Source organism: Pseudopipra pipra, chromosome 14, assembly GCF_036250125.1.
Source record: "Pseudopipra pipra isolate bDixPip1 chromosome 14, bDixPip1.hap1, whole genome shotgun sequence".
In the NCBI taxonomy this organism is placed as follows: domain Eukaryota; kingdom Metazoa; phylum Chordata; class Aves; order Passeriformes; family Pipridae; genus Pseudopipra; species Pseudopipra pipra.
Genome location: NC_087562.1, coordinates 1076194 through 1097611, shown reverse-complemented (window position 1 = coordinate 1097611; position 21418 = coordinate 1076194). Strand labels below are relative to the sequence as shown.

Below are 21418 nucleotides of genomic sequence, written 5' to 3'. Positions count from 1 at the left end.
GCAAAGACATAATCCATGAAGATGTTCTGTCAGCTAAAACCAGGACATTCCCAGTGTGTACAAATATGGCAGAGATCCTGGCAGCTCCTTGTCAGGGACTTGGTAAAGGCAAAGCGTGATCTTCATGGGTATATGGGCCTAAAAATCACAGATGCAGAAAGTTTTCTTTATGACTTTCTGATCTGGACATAGGGAAGTATTTGCTTTCCTTGACTCCTGCTGTGCTGCTCTTTGTGGCAGTGAATTGGAGAGAAAATACATCCCTTATATCCCTGCCTGCTCTTAGGGAGCAGGGATGGCCTCACACACAACAGCCCTGTTTTAGCTGCTGCAGGAGGATGGGTGCTCAGTCTTTTAAAACAAAGAGCACAGTAAACCACAAAAAACCTTTACAAGCACAGCCCTGTGTTTGAATTGTAAGGGTAGGGACAGGTCAGGGGGTGTTTCACCCAGCCTTGTTTAACCAGCTCTTCGGGAAGGATTCACAGTAAACCTGTTGTTTGTGAGTGTTTTTCAGTGAAACAAGCTGACCCTGCACTCGTCCCAGCTGAGGCTTAGCAAGACCAGCCCCTGCCTTCTCTGTGTTAGGCTGACTGCATCTGAACTGCAGTTTTCTCCAGCCAAAGCGTGGTTTGACTTAGAGAAGTGCAAAAAGCACCTGTGAAATCCTGTGATCATTGACATCTGGGTGCTGAGCACTGGAGGAAAAGCCATTCTCCCTGTGCACCCAACTTTGGAAGGGGTTTTTTTTGGGTGCTGAGATGCAGTAGGGCTTTTTCCCTCTCATGGCTCCCCGCCAGCAATGAAAGCTCTTTGCAGTCTTTCCATACTCAGAGAGACATCTGTACAGCCCCCAGCCCTGCAGCAGCTCGGGACAGCTGGAAGGGCCTGCACTGGAGTTAAGCATCCCTAGGAAATGAAGCTGGAGGAGCAGTTCCAGCTCACTTTCTCAGCTGCCTCCTCTTTGTGTTTTCCAAGTGAGAAGCAATAAAAACTGACTGACGTCACTGGAGCCGGCAGATGGGACGGATGCAGACGGCAAAGTCAGCTGGGTGAGGAGATGCTGCTCTACTGCTGGGCCCTGGGAGAGGCACCAAGTCAGCTGGGTGAGGAGATGCTGCTTTACTGCTGGGCTCTGGGAGAGGCACCACGAGCAGGGAGGAGACCGAGTGCTTGGGGGTTCAGCTGGGAGGGGTCAGGATCTGGGGTGCCACGTTTCCCACCTGCCCTTTGTGAAGGGGATGTAACAGGGCAGGCAATCTCCAACAGCAGTGTTTTTTCCTACTTGCACTGGCCTCGCCCAGGGTTGTTTATCTGGGGTAGGCAGGGCCGTCCTGCCGGCGCTGCCGATGCCGAATCCGTCCCCGTTTACGTGGAATGTGTAAATGAGCAGCGGCTGCCTCTGCCCTCCTGTTGCTCAGCATCCCCCGAAAAGTGTTGTGAGAAGGGACTGAAATAGCAGGCAAATGTCAGCGCTGTGCCAGAGCTGCACCAGCCTGCTCTCCTGCTGCAGAAGGGAAGTTAGAGATGCATAAATCCCAGTTTCTGCAGCAGGGCACTTCAGGAGGGAGGCTGAGCTGGCACCCTGCTTGTCTCCAGGGTGGTGCTGGGTGAGGGGAAGTCACTGGCAGTGCTCTCCCCAGGAGAGATGCTTTAACCTCCAGTTCAGAGGAGCAGAGTTAAGCCTGACATTTAAAAAATGGCATTGGCATTCAGGCTTCCCTTCTATTTTGTGCTCTGTGGCTTTGAATCACAGGCTCTGGCTTGTGTAGATGAGCACCCAAAGGTGACCTGTACTAAAAGCTGCCTTTGGCTTCCCTGTTTGGGTGTCACAGTCCAAGTTATACCTACAGAGCACCTTGCTCTCTGCTCAGATAACAGCTTTGCTCCCTCTCACATGGACCTGCCCTCTCCCTGTGAGTTCTGTATCTCCTGGCTGTTTTCACTGCCTGGCTGCAGAGTTCTATGGCACTGAGATAATGGCTGGATTTTTCAAATCACATCAGAAGATTTTGGTTCATTCTCAGTCAATGCTACAGGGCTGAGCATCCTTAAGTGTATCAGGGCCAGAGTCAGAGGAAGGTGACAACTGGAGGGTATAAATAAGTGGACATGGGAGGATGTAGGGTGTCTCAGTCTGGAGGGATGCAGTCATGATCACAGAATCATAGAATCATAAAATATCCTGAGTTGGAAGAGACCCACAAGGATCATTGAGTCCAGCTCTTGGGCCTGCACAGGACAACCCCAAGAATCACACCATGTGCTTGAGAGCATTGTCCAAACACTTCCTGCACTCTGGCAGGCTTGGTGCTGTGATCATTTCCCTGGGGAGCCTGTTCCACTGCCCAATCACACTCTCAGTGAAGACCCTTTTCCTAATTTCCAGCCTAAACCTCTCCTTGACACAGCTTCATGCCATTCCCTTGGGAACCATGACTGATGCTGGTAACATCACCCTGAATTTTAGCATCAGTACCATCCAAACAACCAGGTGACTTCATCAAAGAGTTTGCTCATAAACCTGGTTCAGAGGCTAGAAACCACAGTACCTGTAGTCTTCTGGGGACAAGACAACTGTTACCCAACAGCAATCTTTCCCCAGATTCCTTCCTCATCCACAGCTTTCTGTAAGCCTGACATCTTTACCAGCAGAACAAAACCCCTCAGAGACACAGAGCTGGCAGGAGTGAGCCCTCCATGCTGCAGACTGGGCACCACTGAAATCATCACTCAGCCTGAGTATGGCCTCCAATCCCTTTTCATTAGACAAATGCAACTGGGTGCCCACAGCAGTTGTCATTGCTCACAAAAACATGCACCCCATTCCACTGAATGAATGGCCAGAAAGCAGGCATGAGTCCTGCTGCATCCTCTCTGTGTATTCCATTCACTTGTGTTAATTGCACTCTAATGCCAGGGAGCACACAGGTCCTCGCCAGCTCTATTTCCAGATGGTATTTTGAGTCTAATGTCACAGTGGGAAGTCATAAAATCTCTCCTAGAGCAAATTACCTGAGGAATCAAACAGTTCCATTCTCACTAAGGAAAATGAATCTCTGCAGCCTGAAGAAACAGGTTATACTCCCAGGCTAAGCTGTGGGCGTGCATGGCCACCCTGCACCTCTGCATCACAGCCTGACTGCTTCCCTGACATCTCCTCAAAGCCCACTGTGCTGCACCTCCTCCTGCTGAGACAGGTCCCTGGAATGCATTTTGGAAACACACAGGTCGGCTGGAGAGCAGCAATAAAACACTGTGACCTCACCGGTGCAAGGAAACATTACCTGGGCACGCAGACTTCATCTCAAAGAGTGTGGAGGAGGACAAACCTCCCCAAGGTTTCAGAGCCAAGGGGCAGTGACGGACAAAAGCCCATGACTGCAGCACCCCAGGGAGCATTCGGTGATCTCCAAGGAGTTGCTGGCTATGCAGAGTCCCACAGAGAGGTGCTGGGGCCTGCAGGACCCCGTTAGACTCACCGTGGTTTCATCTTCATGGAGCACCTGGTCGTAGCCACTCAGCGCGACGCAGAAGATGATGGCTGTGACATCCTCGAAGCAGTGAATCCACTTCTTGCGCTCCGACCGCTGGCCCCCCACGTCGAAGAGCCTGCGGCACAGGAGAGGGTCATCAGCACCTGCTCACTCCTAGTTACCAGCAAACTTCAGCATTCTTGGTGTTTTCTGGCCACGGGGGCCCTGCCAGGCTCCAAAGGCAAGGCCACAGGTCTTTCACCACCAGCTTGGTCTGTTCCTCCAGTGCCTGGAGCCAGGGAGGACTGGGAGGAGCAGTTACAGAGCAGGATGTGGGGATTTTTGGGATAGCCTCAGCAGCCTGCTGGGTCCCAAAGGGTCTGTGGAGGTGGAGACCTTCTGCTCTTGAGTTTTATATGCTTTAAACACTGTCTGTGCATGGCCTTCTGTCTTCATGCCCCCTTCTCTCTACTGGCTGGGATCTTGTGGGTCAATGTACAGCAGGAACTACGCGGGACTGAGCCACATCAGGGAAAGATTTGGCCAAATATTTTTACATTTATGAAACTTGATCGGGCCTGGGGATCAATCTCACATTATACTTTTCAACAAGGAGGTGGTGTTTGGCTTAGAAGAGGCTGCCATGAGCTTCTATCTTACAGGCAGTGACTTTCTAGACCAAACATTTCATATTGTTGACCCCCCAAAACTCCCTGTCTTCTGCAGTGGGAGATGTCCATGCACTGACCAGCAATTTAACAACTCCTCCTTTAGGTACTACGGGGAAACCCTGGGATAAATAGTTCTGAAAATTTACTGTGCAGTTTTGGACTAACCTGAAGTGGAGGTTTTTGAATGTGAAATGGGTTTCTACGATGCCAGTGGTTTTGACCCTGGTTCGGAGGATGTCCTGCTCCGTGGGCTGGTAGTCTGCAGCTCCGATTCGATCTAAGCTGTCTAGGTAGCTAAGAGAAAAAGAGGAAGAGAAAAAGAAAACAGATAAGAATAAGGCATACATTAATCTTTGCCAATCTCAGATGAATCCTTCAGCTTCCTATTAATCTTCTTCAATCTCATTTTTCATGGCTGAATATATTGTAGTTACAGGGAAAAAAGTCCTATTCTGGGGAAAAACAAACCCCACTAACCTAAACACAAAATCTGATAGTGAACTGAAAGCAGGAAATTAAGTGTGGTGTGTTGTGAGTCCTGATCGCAATCTGTGAAAATACACAGTTTTAATATTACTTGCTATTTTTATTCCCTGAGGGACAAAGGTCCCAGTTGGTCCATTGTGCTGGATTCTGTACACACACCCGCTTTCCTGCAAGGGTTTATTCAGATAAGAGGTTGGAGCACACAGGTCCTGCTCCCAGAACATACAGGTCGAGTCCCCTGGGGGAGATGGCTCTGTCTGTGCTGGGAGGGAGGGAGATGCCATGCTCAGTGGGATGCTTTGCTTTCAGGCAGCTCCAGTGAAGGGAGGTGAAGCTGCCCAAGTGAGTCACCACTTCAGTCTGAAATCCAGCTCAGGGCTGGGAGATGCAGCGCTTGGACAGAATCCAGGGCCTCACTTAGATGGTGATAATCTGAGAGTACAAACTGGGGCTTTGGGGGGTACAGGGGAGATTTAGCTTTATAAAACACTTGGACAGTTTTAAAACATGTAACTTTATTCTGCTCTAGGCTTAAAATCTATGGACACAGGCAATGCCCCCCAGGCTGAAACTTGGGGTAGGAAGTCCTGTCTTTGGGCATGAAATATTTCTGTAGAGGAACCCAACAGACTCACACATATGACCACAATTCATTTTCCCATCCACATGCAAGACAATTTTTCAAAAGAATTTATAACGAAAAGAGAAATTTGGATTACAATTTAATATGAATTATAAACACAGAGCTGCATCACACAGTGAAGTCTTTCTCACCCAAACTTGGCCCTGCCCTGCTGCTGGAGGTGCTTTCCCTGCTGCACCCAAAAGCAGGGAATAGCTTTCCATTTGTGTCCTGGAGGGAGTGCTCTGAGCCAGGGCTCCAGAGCAGAACCTGGTGTGCTGGGGCTGTGCACTCTGCTACCCAGGAAAACTCCCTGCCACTGCGTTTCACACCTACTCCACCAGGCTGGAACAACAAACACACAGCCAAACTCTCTGCTAAGGTCAAAACCAAACCTCACCCTGCTCACACCACGTATTTTCCCTACCATCTTATTTGTAATTTATTTTTGCTAAGGAGTTCTGAGAACCACATCGCCCAGAGAAAAGTATATAAGCTAAGCAGGCTTATTTCTGCTGTGCCCTTTTCCGAGCATTTAAAGGCATTGTGGTTTTGTGACAGATGCTCCCTTTAACAACCTTATGATGGGCTCAGGATGGGTGAATAGGGCTTCATTTGAAGTCAGATCCTCTGCTGTGACTGCTGAAGCCACGATCACTCATCTATTCACAACTGGTGTCACCTCCTGTTGTTTAAGGGACAGCTGCCCCTCTTCCCATGGCCCCGCAGACCGAGGCAGCCCTGCAGTGCTGGTGTTGGAGATACAGGCTCTCCTCTGTCCTCACCATTGAAACACTAAAAGGTGATGCTAAAAAGTGGATACCTGCTTGTCAACACACCCTCTGCCTTTTCTTTTAACTTCCCTCTTCATCTCTTCCCTCATCTCCAGCCTTTTCCACTACTCTCAGTGTGTTTCTCAAGGACTTAAATTCTTTCAGTTGCCTGGGTCTGCTTTTCATCTGTTCCTGGGAGTCTTGATGAGGGTCAGCCATCAATTTATATGAAGTTATACAGTATTTTCAGTGCTGGTTTTGAGGCTGCATTCCATAACTGTTTTTACTCCTCTGGCTGCTCTCCCCTGGAATTCCTTCCACCTCCAGCTGCAGCAGATATTATTTCCCCTGGATTTGGCTGCAGCTGAACTGGACTCTGCTGGTGTGTGCACCCTGTGAAGTTCAGCTGAAGGAGCATGTTATGGCATGGCTGCCACACTAACACCCAGCTGCAGGCACGGGAAGCTCAGGCAGGCTGCTGTTTGGATGGTGAGCTGATTTGAGCTGCTCCTTGTTCTCCTGGGGTCCTGCTGGAGGTACCTCTGAGGTTTCACTGGAGCACTGGTGCTCCTTGCCCACGCTGCCTGGGAGGACCTGCTGGTTTGCTGGTGTGAGCCTGAGCCAGGAGAGGACAGGGTGTCTTGGAGGTGCCACCTCTTTGGGAACAGGGAAACCCAAGTGGGGAGGAATTGCTACACAGGGCACTGGATGGCAGCACTCATGGGTATTTGCCCTTTGAACTGCAAATCTCCAGGCCAAACTGTTGTGGGAGATAATTAGTTGTCACAGCCAACAGGCTCGATGACACATAATCCCCTCAGAAGCTGGCATCTGTTTAACCAGCAGAAAGAGGAGCACTTTGGAGGCCGCGGAGCGAGAGCTCGGCTCTCCCCCTTCCGCGTCATCGGTGTTGGCATCAGAGCTCTTCTGCTTCCCAGCCCCAGGGCTTGCCCACTGGACTGGAAGCGTATCTGAAATGACACATCAACTCTAACTTGCAGCCTGCCTTGCCCAGGGTTTGCAAGGGTTAAAAAAAAAGCTGAAGGAAGGTTAGAAGGTTTCAGAGCACATGAGTAACCCTCTAGCATTTCTGCTCCTGAGCTGAGTAGCTCCATTGCTGCTTATATCTTTTATCTTAAATGCTTTGTTTTGAAGCAGATTGCAGGTTTCTGAGTCACTCAGTTTATCAGGCTCAGGGAGGTGAAGCCCAACTTTATTATGCTGCTAAAAGCAAAATGCAGAAGAAATGGCAATTCCCAAATACAGGGAGAGGAGCTCATTGAAGGCAGGCTGGGAAATGCAGGAGGTCTATACAGACCAGCTGATAGCCAATATCTACACAGTCATATTGCACCTTCGTTTGCTACCACAGCATGTGGGAGCAGCACTGTTGATGCCAGAGACACTGCATGGAGAAAGGACTTTTGTCCAAGTTGTCCCATGGGAACAGCCTGGTGGCAGCAGCCTACGTGCAGTGCATGCACAGGGACCCCTCCCCAGGCTCTCTGCTACCACAGGAACTTCTCCCAGCACTGTGCTGCCCATGCCAAAGGCTCCACTGGCTGCTTTCTTGGATGAAGGAGCGCAGCTGAGGCTGCAGGCTGTGGTCAGAGCTGGATACCTGCGGCAAAGCTCACACAGATGCACATTCACATCTGCTGAGGTTAATGGCAATAAGATGGGTAAACGTCTGCTGGGCTTTTCTTGCCTCCAAGGTGACACTGTGGCAGTCTTTTTGCAGGCAGCATCCAGCTGTCCCTGTGCACACCTGAGGTGCTCACACTGTGCCAATGCTGAGCTCACGCCCTCAGTGCTCCATGAGCTGCGGGGCAGCAGCAGCCACAGCTGGGTCTGGGGCAGGTCTGCAGGGAGCAGGAATGGGATTTCAGGACAGCAAGCCTGGAGACAGTGTCACCTTCCCAGCAGCTCCTCCATCCTGGCAGTCCTGATCTCTGGCCACGTCTCTCTGTGTGTGCACGGGATATCCCAGTATGGGATACCCAGCATGGGATACCCAGCATGGGATACCCCAACATGGGATACCCAGCATGGGATACCCCAACATGGGATACCCCAACATGGGATACCCAGCATGGGATACCCCAACATGGGATACCCCAACATGGGATACCCCAACATGGGATACCCAGCATGGGATACCCCAACATGGGATACCCCAACATGGGATACCCCAACATGGGATACCCCAGCCTCAGGCTGTTGGCTTGCACTGGGTCTGACTGAGGAAGCAGATCCCCACTTGTCAACACACACAGCTGAGTCACCACGGAGTTATTTTGGACTGAGGCACTCAAGGGGCAGCTCCAACACTGTGTCCTGGCAAATGCTGAGTTTTTAATCAAGGTTGTCACAAGCAGGATCCATCTCATCTAAATCTAGATGCTTATGTAAAGATGTCCTCACTCGAATGCTCCTTCCTCACTCATGAATGGAAGGCTACCTGCCTCTGATCTCAGCTTCCACCTTACCTTCTTCCTTTCTTTCACCAAGGAACACACAAATCAATGTATATTTAGCATCAAAACCATTTGATATTTAGTGACCATAAAGTAAGGATTCAGAGGATAAGCGCTGGGTTTAGGGAGTGTCAGTAGTGCCTCTACACCAGCATAGCAAACTCTTCCAGTATCTCCTACCAGAGAAAAGAACTGTCTGGGCACTGCAGCTGTGATACAGGTTGGTTTGGCTGCCTAGGGCACCGGGTGCTGGGCAAGCACCCAGGGGCCATGACACCACGGTGTTTTTCCAGCCATATCTGCTGTAATATTTTAGGGGAAGGGGGAAAATCAAGCATAGCCCATTCTCAGAATCCAGCACCTATCCAGCACACACAGCAGTGATGTCACAGGTGTCTTAAATAATCATCAGTTACAGATGTTGCCAAGCAGTGGCATCGTGTCCCTCCAGGATCGATCCTAGCCAAGGGCAGGGACTGTGATGTGCACACACACGTGCAGAGCCCTCCTCTCCCCCTAACAAAAGCTGGAAGGTGGTACATCCTGTTCCTTGGGTGCTTCCAGGTGGGTTCTGGCAGGCAGGGAAAAGACCACAGGGGACAAGTAACTCAGCTAAGAGGGCAAGAGCATTGTCTGGTGTTTTCTCAGCCCAGCCCAGAGAAGGGTGGTCTTGGGAATTTGCTCCTGGACTTTGGGCGATGTGTTTTGTGCTTCTGGCTGTATTCCCTGATCAGCCAGTCATGGCTTGATGGGAATCACATGAATTACATGGCAGGCTCTGCTATCCTGCCGCTGCTCCTAATGAGAAAGAAATCTCATCTCATCCCCAACCAGATGAGATACCAGCATGGACACTCCCCAGCCTCCCTCCCCTAACCAAATCCAACCAGTGGCAGTTCTGTGCCTGCTGCTTGCAGGCTGCTGACAGTGATGGTCACCAGGCTCAGGGATTGCTGGGGTTTCTTTCCTGAAAGAACCTTGCTGGATACCATGGGTTTTCATTACTCTGCCTTGGGAAATGAGGAGGATGGTCCCTGCTATTAAAGGAAGGTGACAGAAGGGATGCTCCTTTTTGATGCCCTTTTTTTTGCCCTGCACTGAAGCAGGGCTGTACAGGACTTGTACATCAAGATCAACTTGACAAGTTGATATTAATACTAATGATAGGCAGAAGGAATGAACAAAAGCGGGTTGGAGTTTAGCTGTCCTAGTTAGACTTGCAATTTTCCAAGGCATGACTGGATCCAGAATAATTTTTAGCATCACATTTGGATGAGCAGAGTTACTAAATAGCAACCATTTAACAAAGACACTTCAGGGCATGAGGGGTCTCCAGGTGGAGGCTGCTGGCTGCCTTTGCTCAGGGGTGGTGCTTTGGTCAGCAATGTATGATGGTCTCCTTACTGCTGGAATAAAAGGCCACTGTGCTATGGTTTGAGTTTGTGACCAGAGAGCTTTGGAGGGGGGAGAGGGGGCCTTTGGAGGAAAATCCAGCACTAACAACCCACCCAGAAAGGGTTTTGGAGGGGCCCTTGGAAAGCAGATGTGGGCTCATCTTTCTGCAGTGAAGTTTGAAAGCTGAATGGGATGTAAGAGGAGATGATAAAGATTTTTTTTTTTACATATTGAAGCCCTTACAAAAGAGAAAAAGAATGTGTCTGGATGAGATCAATGACTCACCTAGCTTAGCTTGTGTCCAAGAACAGATGTTGAGAGAAGAGTACAAATACAGGGCAAGTATGCAGCACTCAGCTTTCCCAGCCTCCAGTGCTTCATATGGATAACAGAGTTTCAAAGAGAAGCATGTTATATCTTTATATTTATTACCTCTCAATGATTTTTCTTCCAGAAATTTGCCTAGGCACTTTTTGCAGCAATTTAAACTTCTAACAGCCACATCTGCAGCAAGGAATTTCCCAGCTCAGCTACCCTGTCTGTAAAAAACTGCCTCTTTCTGGTTTTTAAACTGCCATGTCAGAGTTTAATTTTGTTAATTTTTGAATGGGAACAGCTGTCCTCTCTCTTTCCTATCCCCCACTTATTTCTATGTAGACATCTCTGCAGACCTCTGCACATCCCCTGTGAAGCATCTTTACTCTTCTACCTGTGTGGAAGCACTTTGGAGCCTTTCACCACACAGGACGGGGTTTTCCTCATCTCCCAAATCCTGCCTGGGGTGGAGAAAGGAGGGAGCCATAGCTGCCTTATTCTATAAGTAACCATAGACTTTATGGTCACTGAATAGGATGTTACTTGGAGAAGCAGACAGTGTAACTCCAGGCCCTGGGAGTGGCTGCTCGGGCAGATTTGGTGACCGTGGTTCATGGAGTGCTGTGACATCCCTCACACAGTGTCTTCATCTGGGCAATGCCACTGTTTTACAGAAAGCCCCTGTGATTTAAACTGCTGTTTAGCACAAAGCTGCTGACCACAGGGCACCCTCCCCTTTGTTTTATAAGGAAAGGCTTTTCCAGGGGCTGGCTGATCCCTGCAGTGGTGCTGTGTGACGGGGTGACACAGGGCTCGGGCTGTGCGAGGTCCCTCCTGCTGGCCCTGCACTCAGGTGTCCTCTGCACAGCACTGATGGAACTTGGGCTGAAGCAGAGGAAGGCTCAAAGCTCCAGCCCAGCTCCTGCTTTACGTAAGTCTCTGCTCCCTTGTGATGCCCAGCTCTGAAGGACAGCAGCTGAGCTGGAGAAGGGATGCGGAATGGTGGGACTCAGAACCCTGGAGGTGAGCAGGATCCGTGCCAAAACCTTTATGCAACAGTCAGTAGGTTTGAAGCTTTTTTTTCTTTGCTCCAGGACTGCTGTTATAAACCTGCTGACAGTGGAGCTGATGATTTTCTATACTGTAAAAAAGAAGAAAGAAAGGAAAGAAAAGGAGGGGCTAAAAATAAGCCCCGGGGAGTTTGGGATAATGAAGGGCTTGTTATGGGATGGAGCCCTTGCTCAGAGCATGCAGGCCCCGTGCTGCAGCAGGGCTCCTGGTGCATTCACAGGCATCTGCTCAGCCCAACCAGGGCAGAGACATCAACACACCCAGCTTGCTGTGCCACAGCCCCAGCACTCCTCACCCAGCACTCCTCACCCCAGTGCTCCTCACATTGCAGGGCAGCCCAGCAAATTTGGCCCTGAGGCCAAACGAGCTAATTGTTCAGAATGACTTCAATCCTGGAAAGCAGACAGCTGGGACCACAGATGAGACCAGTCCCACAGACTTTAACCTTTTGCTCAGCCGCTGGCCAGAGATATTCATCAGGGTGTGCACAAAGCCCTGGGATATGTATTCACATACTTGTGGCAGTTGGGGAAGCAGCATTAACATCAACATCTCCTTTTCTAAGCTGGAAGGAAAAAATTAGCTGTATCTGCAGTTTCGTAGTGCTAGGTGTCTGCCTGCAGCAGGGATGGCACCAATGAGGGGTGCCTTCAGCTCTAATGCTGCGAAGGAAAGCCCCAGTTAATGACATCTGTGCCCTCGTATCAAGCAGCTGGAGGATGTCCATGGCTGGACCATGGTGCAATTATGAAGTGTGGGGTGGGTCTGTCAGGAGCTGGCTTCATTCAGGGGCCTCATTTATCCACTCGCCCTGCTGAGAGACGTGTTGCTAGCGATGGAGTGGGAATCATATCTCTGCATCTTCTCATCTGTCCATCTTCCTGATCTATTAGCAAGCTATGGGGATTTCTGCCTTCAAATCCCACCTAAGCATCCCTGCCACAAAACATGGGTACCAAAGTTAGCTGGTGCTCTGGCATGGACAGGTGTGACCACAGGTAGCAAAAGCAAAACCTGGAAATTTTACCCCTGGCTGCACACTAAAAATATCTTGGTTATCCCAGACATAGGTGGATCTCTTGGGCATGTGAAACCTGTGCTATGCAAATGGACTTTCTGGTCCTTCTCAGCAGCTGTCAGGCTGAGGCTCCTCCGAGAGCAGCCCTGCTTGTGGTGTCGCAGCACTTTGATTTCAGTCCAGGCCGGATCCAGAAGCAGAGAGACATAAGGGAAAATTCATGGAGTGTCTCATCCCTTGAGGAAATGTTCAGCTGAATCATTGTTGGGAGAAGATTTGTTTGCCATATATCAAAATAGCTCGACCGTTCCCACCAGGACAGCCTGTCACCTGGGCCAGGCTGTGCTGACGAGACGGTCCTGCTGACCCCCCACTTCTCCTTTCTCCCTCTTTTATTGGCACAAGCAACCCCAGAGCTCTGTAATCCTGGTCTCCTGTCACCACACACCCACCCCTGGGATTAGTCCTCCAGACAGTGGCTCAGGTTGCTGCCAGGTCTCTGCAGGAGTGGGCTGATCCCTGTGTTCAGCTGAGGATGCATCAGGGACACGTGCATGACAAAACCCCTTTGGGATACTCCTCATGGGACAGCCCAGCCACAAAGCTGGGGTGGCTTTGTGGGACATGAGCTGAGGATACCAGCTCAGAGGCATGTCCCTCCATGAGGGCTGGGGACAGCTGTCTCTGCCCTTGAGACTGTGCCCCCTGTGCCCTGGGGACATGTCCCTGCCAGCAGCAGCCTCTGCTGTCTGCCTGTGGACCTGTCAGTGGCCACACTGGGTCACTGCAGGCCAAGGTGCTGCAGTGAACCCGCTGGGAGCACCAGGGGCTCCTGCCTGCTTGTGGGAGAAGTTAGAACTGACCCAGGAGCACTCCCCCTCCAGTGGGAGGATGGAGCTGGGCCAGAGCAGCCTGAGGTCTGGAAAACATCAGGAGTTCTTCCAGACAATGTGGGCTTTATTGCCAATAAATGCTTCTGGTGAGCTTCCCCTTGCCTGCAGGAGGGGAGGAGAGCACCTCGAGCAGATGCTGCTTAGCACGAGCTTTGTCCTTGCTGCTGGAGCACCTCAGGAGTGATGTGTCCTCCCAGCCTCCCCCGGAGCAGGGAAATACTATTCATCACACCTGCTTTGGGAGGAATAAAAGCACTAAGGGGATAGATGACTCGCCTGAGGACATGATGGGAAGTCTGTGGTGGCACTAGGAAGTCACTCTGGGTTCCCTAAGCTGCAGTCAGTAGCTTTGACCACAAGACCTTTCCATAATTGGGTTTTACAACCCTTAAGCAATATTGTTCCATGCTTTTCATAGGGCTTTTGCCCATGTAGGGGCAGATAGTGAAAGGCTGGTAGAAATTTAAGGTATTATGTTAAGACCTATTATAAGAAAGAAATATATTCCCTACATAAAGAGCAGCCCATAAAATGGTGTTACAGTTGATGATTAAATCACAATTGAACCCAAGTATTTGAATAGAGATAAAGAAATGCTTTCTTCTTTTTCTGACGAACAAACAAGGCTGAAAATGGATGTTGTCATGTACTTTTCTGCTTCATCCAATATAATTTCATGCATTCCTGTACGGATTTTGATGAGTTCTGCAGATCAATGACACTGCATTTAAACACAAGCTAAGCAGTAATTACAGATGCATGCAAGATTTATTCATCTGGTGGCACTGCACCAGCTGATGGAAGGATCAGCCATATCCAATCAATGTTTGAAGCTTCTCAAAATAAAGCGGTTTTTTGGCTCCCACTGCAAAGTGGAAATAGAAATAACCCCCGAATCCAGGATTGCCCACTTGGGTCCATACAGGGAGGGCTGCAGGATGGGTCATATCTGCACTGGTGCTTATCCCTTGCCTTTGCATCCCATAAGTGTTGTTCATGTGGGGTCTTCACACACTCACTGCATGACCCACCTGTCCCGAGGGCTGGGGACTGGGCTGAGGGGATTTAAGGCATAAGTGAGGAAAAAGGAGGAGGAGAAGCACTGTAGAGAAAGGGGCCAGGGAGCAGGCAGCCAGTGCTCCCTGGGATCATCTCCCATGTGCCCAGGCCGGGCATGCAGGGGCAGGGAGCCAGCAGGACGTGCACACTGTGGTACAAGGGGAGCAGCTGCAGGACCGCAGCCGAGACCACAGAGGTGTGTAATGTGGCTCTGTTGTTATGGGAACACGTGGCTGGGGATGCAAGGCAGCATGTGTAAAGAGAGATACTGGAGAGTGCCCAGTTTTCCTTCAGGTCTCCCCTGTTGATGTGAGTTGTACATTCAGAGGAGCTCTCCCCTCCCATGGAGCAAAGCTGCTTGCTCCCCACTGTCACCATGGGATGCCCTGGCAAGCCAGGGAGTCCCACTCTGTGATGCTCTTTGCTGGGACTTCAGAGAGGATCCTGGTGCTAATCCTGCACCCAGATTTCCTGTCAAGCTGGTGCAAAGTAGCAACACACCAACCAGAGTCAGCAGGTCAAAACACAGCCCACAGACTTGTGGTGGTACTTCTGTTCTGGGGCAAGGGAAGATAAATGCAGGATGAACTGACAGGAATGGCAGAGCAGAGACTTGGGCAGCTCCTTCAGGCACTCAGGGTGCCTGCACTGCAGTCAGAGAAAACCCTGGTAAGATGAACAGGTCATGTGGGTGACCTCTAGCACATTTTCTATTTACTACCAATTATTTTAAGCAGATGTTCTTAAGCCTCCCACTGTGATTGCAGATGTTTGAATGAACACACTAGGGCTAAGCCACACTGCCCTGCCTGTGTGCTCCCCTTCAGGGGCAGTTCCACTGGTGCTGGGAAACACAGGCAAATAGGAAACCCACCCAGCCCTGCCCAGAGAGCAGCCCCGGGGGGGAGAGGGGCTCAGGCACAGGAGTGTCCGTGCTGGATGCTCCCCTCAGCCCCCCTGGGACCTGCACTGCTGCTCCGTGTGCAGGGGCTGCATGGAGACAGTGGACAGGACAGGCAGCTCTTCATCACGTGTGGGGAGGAGGCTCTTCCACCCCCAGGCGTGGTCCCCTGGGCAGGGTGCAGGCAGGTGAGCTCCTGGGCAGCCTTTTTTTCCTGACTTTTTTTTGTAACTCCTGTGTTTGTGTCATTTCTTCGTTTAGGCATTTTTGTTCAGTGACAAGGTCCTCTGGGGATTTCTTCATGCAAAGCTGATGCTTCCAAGGTTGGTTTAATTTGAGCAAAGGTTTTTGCCTGGACTCTGTTACTGGTTCCCAGCTCTCAGCATCTGTAGCTAGCATCAGCCCCCTCCTTCCCTTTCTTTCTCCTGTTCCTGCCCATTGCAGATTTGGCCTCACTGCTCACACGCTCCCTGGCACAGTATTTCTCATACTTGGGACTGCAAGACCGTGGAGCTGTTTAAGTGAAAATGTTTAAACTGACATTAATGCTGCTCAGTAGGATGTGCTGGCTGGTATTTTCCTGAAGGAGGATTTGGAAATGGTTTTTATGCTATCACCAAACCTTATGTACCAAGAGCAGTACTGAGGGATTGGGAAATTCCAATTTATGCCATTAAAAATGCTGTCAAAGCCTCAGAGCTACAGTGACTGCTCACGTGGTGTTTCATGGCCTGGCTTGCAATTTTAGAGCACTAAGTTTCTTTTCAATGCTGGTGCTCCCAGCAAACCTGCTGCTTGGCACTGGGGTGGCAGCATAGCCCAGGAAGGGAGGCACCACAGGGAACCCAGGGAACCAAGACAAGGAGCTCCAGCCTGCTGACCCACAGCACCAGGGGCTCTGGGGGGCCCTGGCAGCTCTGCCCTCCTCCCAGGGGCTGTGCCACCCTCCCTTCATGGGCACACATCTGGTGCCTCAAACCATCATTGCCTGTGATTGCACAGCATGTCACAATGTTCACTATATCCTTTTTTTTTTCCCCTTCATTTTTTGTTCTCTCTTAAAGCCTCAGCCCCTCAAGGTTGGTTATTAGATGGACTATTTACTTAAGGAAATAAAAAAGGACTTTCCAGCTGTCCTGTTCACAGACAAAAGGCTTTAAAGCATAAGTCAAAGGGTTTAGGAAGCAGCAGATAAAAGCACTTTTCCAATGGTTGTCTTAATATATATTGAAAAATGAGGAGTTTTAGCTAAGCTTGTGATTGGTTTTGGATTTAACTCCTAACCTTGAACTTGGATTTTGGATAAAACTCCTAACCTGAGCATGGGGATGCTGCACTCTTCCAGCAGGAAGGGTGTGTGTTTGTATATTGTCTGGCCCCCAGGAGAGGGTGGGGGGAAGGAATGGCAGGAACTGCACATGTCTGTGGGCCTGACAAACTGCCCCACTCCGGCACAGCACATGTCCCGAGCAGGGGCAGGACCAGGGCCAGGCTGACCCGTGCAGGAACAGCCCCTCCTGCAGTCAGGGGAGGGGAGCTGAGAAACCTGGGGCAGGGAAAGGCTGTGGCCATGAAGGAGGGGGAAAGGGAGATGACTGCATCCTGAGCACACGGGGCTCATCAGCCCTGCTGGGCAGGGCTTGTCCTGGCTGCAGTGGCTCCTCCTGGGCTGTTCATCCCGTGGCTGGTGCAGGCAGCTCTCCCCCAGAGCTCCCGGAGTGCTGCCGTGTGCTCCACAGGCTGCAGCTGAGTCCCCTTGCAACTTTTCCTTCCGAACTGGAATGATTTCTGGGACAGGGCCTGGGGATGGCTGTGGGGGGACCGTGCAGCATCCCTGTCACCCCGTCCCCACTGCTGCCTGCAGGGTCCAGTGCAGGACAGCTCGCTCCACCCCGAGCCTGGCTACAGAGAAATCCCTGCGTTCCTGCCGTTCTTTGCCATTTAAGGATTTCAAAGAGATAACAAATAGCCGGGAAACCACGTGCCAGCACCACGCTCACCTCCCGGCGCCGCAGACGGTGCCAGACCTGCGGCCAGCCGTGTGAAGAGCCCCGGCACGGCGGTCCCTGGCAGCTCTGCCCGCAGACACTGCAGCACCGGGAGGGTGCGGGCAGCCGGGCAGGGCTCCCAGGGCTCCCAGGGCTCACAGACCCCGGCGAGCTGGGTGCTGGCACGGAGCAGGAATCACCCGCACAGGGGGACATGTGCCTTGCTGGAGCCAACCCATTCCCTAGGGAGCCTCTCAGAGCAATAGGATGCCCCAAGAGCCTCTCTGTGCAGCTCTCAGGAGACACCTGCCCTCGCCCCAGATGAGTGGGGCTGTTTGCCTTGCAGGGCAGGCTGAGGGCAGAGCTGGGGGTGCAGGCTATGACAAACGCAGGGTGCAGAAAGGGAGAGGGAAGCTTGGATTCCGTGGCTCTGCAGGAGAGGAGGAGCGGGGGCTGCGGGTTCCCAGGAGAGCCTGGACTCCCTGGCTGTGAAGCTGCATCCCAGCCCTGCCATGGCCCCGCGTGGGAGGGATGGGGTGAAAGGTGGGAGCCCGCAGGGACGGGCTCGGTGCAGGGTGTGAGTGCTGCCTGCGGGAGGGCAGAGCCGGTGGCAGAGGGGGCTGCAGCCAGCACTAGGGGCAGCAGCGAAAAAACAAACTGAACCGAACAAAAAAAACCCAACCCCAACCCTCGGTGGCAGCCTGCCAGCTCCAGCTGGTTTCGTAAGGACATTTCAGCCTAAAAATACACAAATACTCAGCCAAAAAAAGTCCAATCTTTCTGTGCCGAATCTGTCACCCACAGCCCTTCGCCAGGCAGGAAGAAATTCCTGTTGGGTCTGTCAGTCGGAGACGAGAACAGATTATCCGGGGTTCAGGACTACGGTTCAGCAGGTTTGCTGGGGGGAGGATGCCCTGTGCTGTGTTTATAGGTGGTGCTGGCTGCTCCTCATCGCTTGGCAAAGTGTGAAAAGAGAAGAGATTGTTCCCAAATTCTTGCAGTGCTCCCTCCTCCAGGCAGAGTGAACTACCCTGACTCCCTCCCTCTCGTGTGGGAGCTTTGCCATAATGGGGACAGCCCTGATTGGTATCGTGGGTCATTAAATAGCAATTTATTTAGTCAAGATGTCAAGATTTTACTAATCCCCAGGCCAAAGACAACACTGTTACGATGCAACACAGCAATGAAAAATGTCAGGGAGGTGGCAGGTACTGCTACATCTTTGTCTCCAAGGAATGAACTACCTGTGTAGCTTATCTGCTCCTCCTGGCAGTGCAGTCTGTACCTCCTGGGTCTCTTCAGATGGATTTTAGAGAAATTTTGGGGTGTAAAGAAGGATTACAAGAGGGGAAGTGACAACACTGTACCACCAGTGTTTGCCTGCAAGATCCATATCCAAAGCAGTGCTGAGTTTTCAGTGGAGCTGGTGCTGAATCGGGTATTTCCCATGGAAAGGCAGTGAGCAAAGCTTTGGAGCTCTGGTTCAGCTGGTGAATTCTTTCCTGGTGTTCCAGTGGGGGCTGATGGCATCTCAGATACTCTCCCATGGACCAAGAGGGGATACAGTCCTTCAGAAACCAGGTGCTCATATGGGATAGAAGGTCCTGATTTCCCTTCTCCTTCATCTTCATTAGAGGTTGCATGAACTTCAGGCAGGAAATGTCTTTTGAGACTGTTCCCCCTTTCCCTGATGACTTGCATGTGTGGCTTGGGAAGGGTAAAGGGAAGAGCCCAGCCCTGGGACTAAACTTCTATGCAGCCTCTGCTCCGTGGAGAGGCTGAACCCAGGAGAGAGCAGGTCTGGGGGAGCTCTGCTCTGCCCTGGGTCTGAGAGGGGCCCAGGGGAGTGGGCACTGTGACAAGTGCCAACACCTTGTGATGGGGCTGGGTCATGCAGAGTCCTGCAGTCCTCTGCCTGTGGTGAGTTTTCTGCCACGGAAGGTCAATCCTCATGCTCTCCTGGTGGGATGGAGAGGTGAGCATTGCTTAGCACTCATCTTCAGGATACTGTGATGTGGTCTCCATCCACCCTGCTTTGGGCCAGAAGAGGCAGCCTCTGGAGAGATTGCACCCAAGTTTGGTGAAACTGGGTGTTCCAGGTGGATGAAGACTGGGGGGTGAGATGCTAGAAAACATCCAGCTGATTTAAAAGACAATGTCTTTCCTGCTGTGCCCTTCCTCCACCTCACACTCAGCCCTAGGTGAAGCCATATAACAATAGCAATTCCTGAATTTATAAGGATAATAACGAAATCTGAGACCTCTGCCAAGCCCAAGCCCTGCTGGACCATAACAAGCTGAAGCTCAGACTGCCCATGTCCTCACACTGACCAGAAACAGCCCCACTCCAGACAGTGCAGAGCTGCTCCTCCCTGGAAATCCATTTGCATCTCATTTGTGGGAATGGAGCCAGGCTGGTGATTCCAGTCAACCAGCTCTGGCCTTTATGGACTGTTTTGTTTGCTTATTGTAGGGGGAACTTAATTATTCAGAGCTGGTGGGCATATTTACTTACTGGGGTAAATTAAACCATAAATTCAGACAAATGTACCTACCTCTACACTTGTGATGTATTTTGCCTTTCTGCTTTATTGGGCTCCAAGACACAAAGGTGGGTTGTTCAATAAACAGTGCAACGCAAGTCATCCCAATTAATTGGATTGTTCCATTTATGCTGCTACTGCCTCCAATTAAATGCAAGGGAGCACAAGTGACAGGCACGAGTAAGACGGGTGTGCAGAAAACCATATTCTAATGCAAAAGCCGTGATGAGAAAATGGAATCTGTGCACCTGACGGGAATATTAATGCAAAACCTTGACCTATAATTTCCCTTCCTTCAGTCTGAGCGCGCCAGCAACAATTGCAGCTCATTAAAATGGATCATGTCCTGACAGTCGTGCATAATGTCCACGTCCCACAAGTCCAACGGTCTAAACATTTACCTTGCTGGCTTCACCAGCAAGGCAAACATTTAGACCACGGGACCTGTGGGATGTGGACGTTGTCACGGAGCTGCACGGTCCTGCACGATGAGAAACAGGAGACTGCAGCAAAGCCCCAAGACCTTTCCTCTCTCAGAAACACGGCGTTGTCAGAGAAAGAGGGATGGGAAAAAAGAACAAACCCAAAAGTGCCAGAGTGGGTTGGACCTCTGGAGCTCATCTGGCCCATCCCCCTGTTCAAAGCAGGGCCAAATTTAAAAGTTAAATTCAGTTTGAAAGTTAGTTCAGGTGGCTCAGTGTTGAGCCTTTCCAAGGACAGAGATTTTACAGCCTCTCTGGGCAGCCTTTCTCAGTGCTGCCTTGTCAGGGCTCAATCTGGAAGCTGTTCACCACATCACAACAACATCTGGCTCTACTTTCTTAACTGCTTTTCTGATGCAAAGTGTGTGTAGGCACGTGGGATGCAGTAAGTATCGGTAGGGAAGGTGATAGCATCGTGCAAAGACAATTCTTTTGCAAGGAAAATAGATCAGAGAACAGTCCCACACAAGATGGGGTGAGAAGGAAGGCACTGCAGTATTTTATTCTGAGTTTGGTGCTGCTTTTCTATAAGGCTCTGCCAGAGCAGTTCTTGAAGATGGAGTAAGCAAAATGCTGTCCAGTCTGGGCTTGGTATTTGGCACAGACTTGAGATGTCAGGGCTGTGGACAGCTGTGGTAGAGCAGCAGACACAATTGCATCTCTTTCTCCACTGAGCAGTGAGGTCTGTATCCCTCTCTGGAGGCATCTCTCCCTCCCTTTGCTCCTGACTGAGAGAGCCAAAGGCAACAAGCTTCCTAGCCCTGACACCTCTGATATGTGTGAAGATGGATGGGTTGAATGCAGGCCTAAAATATTTTACATTTTCACGGTAGTTTCACAGCCCTGGCATTATCAAATGATCTTTCAAAGTACTTGGAAGCAGGAGGAGAATAACTCGAGATGGATTCTGGCTTTTTTGTGTCTGTGTACTTGCAAACTGTCTCTGCCTACACATCTTGCAGGGCCTGTGCCTGTTTGGAGACGCACATGGAAAATGGGAGCTCGTGTGGATGCTCCGTCTGCTCCATTTCCCCCCTCAAGTTTGGAGGCTGTTCACAGCAGGTCCCCATCCTGGGTGGTGAAGATCAGACTTGCCCTGTGTGCTGCACTCCACTGACCAGGCTAGTTAGGAACTCGAGGCTAGGAAACACAAGACGATTTTAAAATCTGAACAAAAGTAGGAGATTAGGGAAACCAGCTGGAAACCTCTATTTTGCTGATTTTGAAAGCAAAATGTGGGTCACAGAT

General features: G+C 50.8%; 1 protein-coding gene across 2 annotated transcripts in view; it reads right to left on the bottom strand.

Moving 5' to 3' along the window:
* GNAO1 (G protein subunit alpha o1) overlaps nucleotides 1-21418 on the bottom strand; it is a 135289-nt gene that overhangs the window by 21550 nt on the left and 92321 nt on the right. For both annotated transcript variants that reach the window (XM_064670642.1, XM_064670643.1), the window contains exons 5-6: nucleotides 4313-4441; nucleotides 3483-3612 (exon numbers count right to left, since the gene is read on the bottom strand). In XM_064670642.1, the coding sequence (XP_064526712.1) occupies nucleotides 3483-3612; nucleotides 4313-4441 (259 nt within the window). The remainder of the gene's footprint in view (nucleotides 1-3482; nucleotides 3613-4312; nucleotides 4442-21418) is intronic.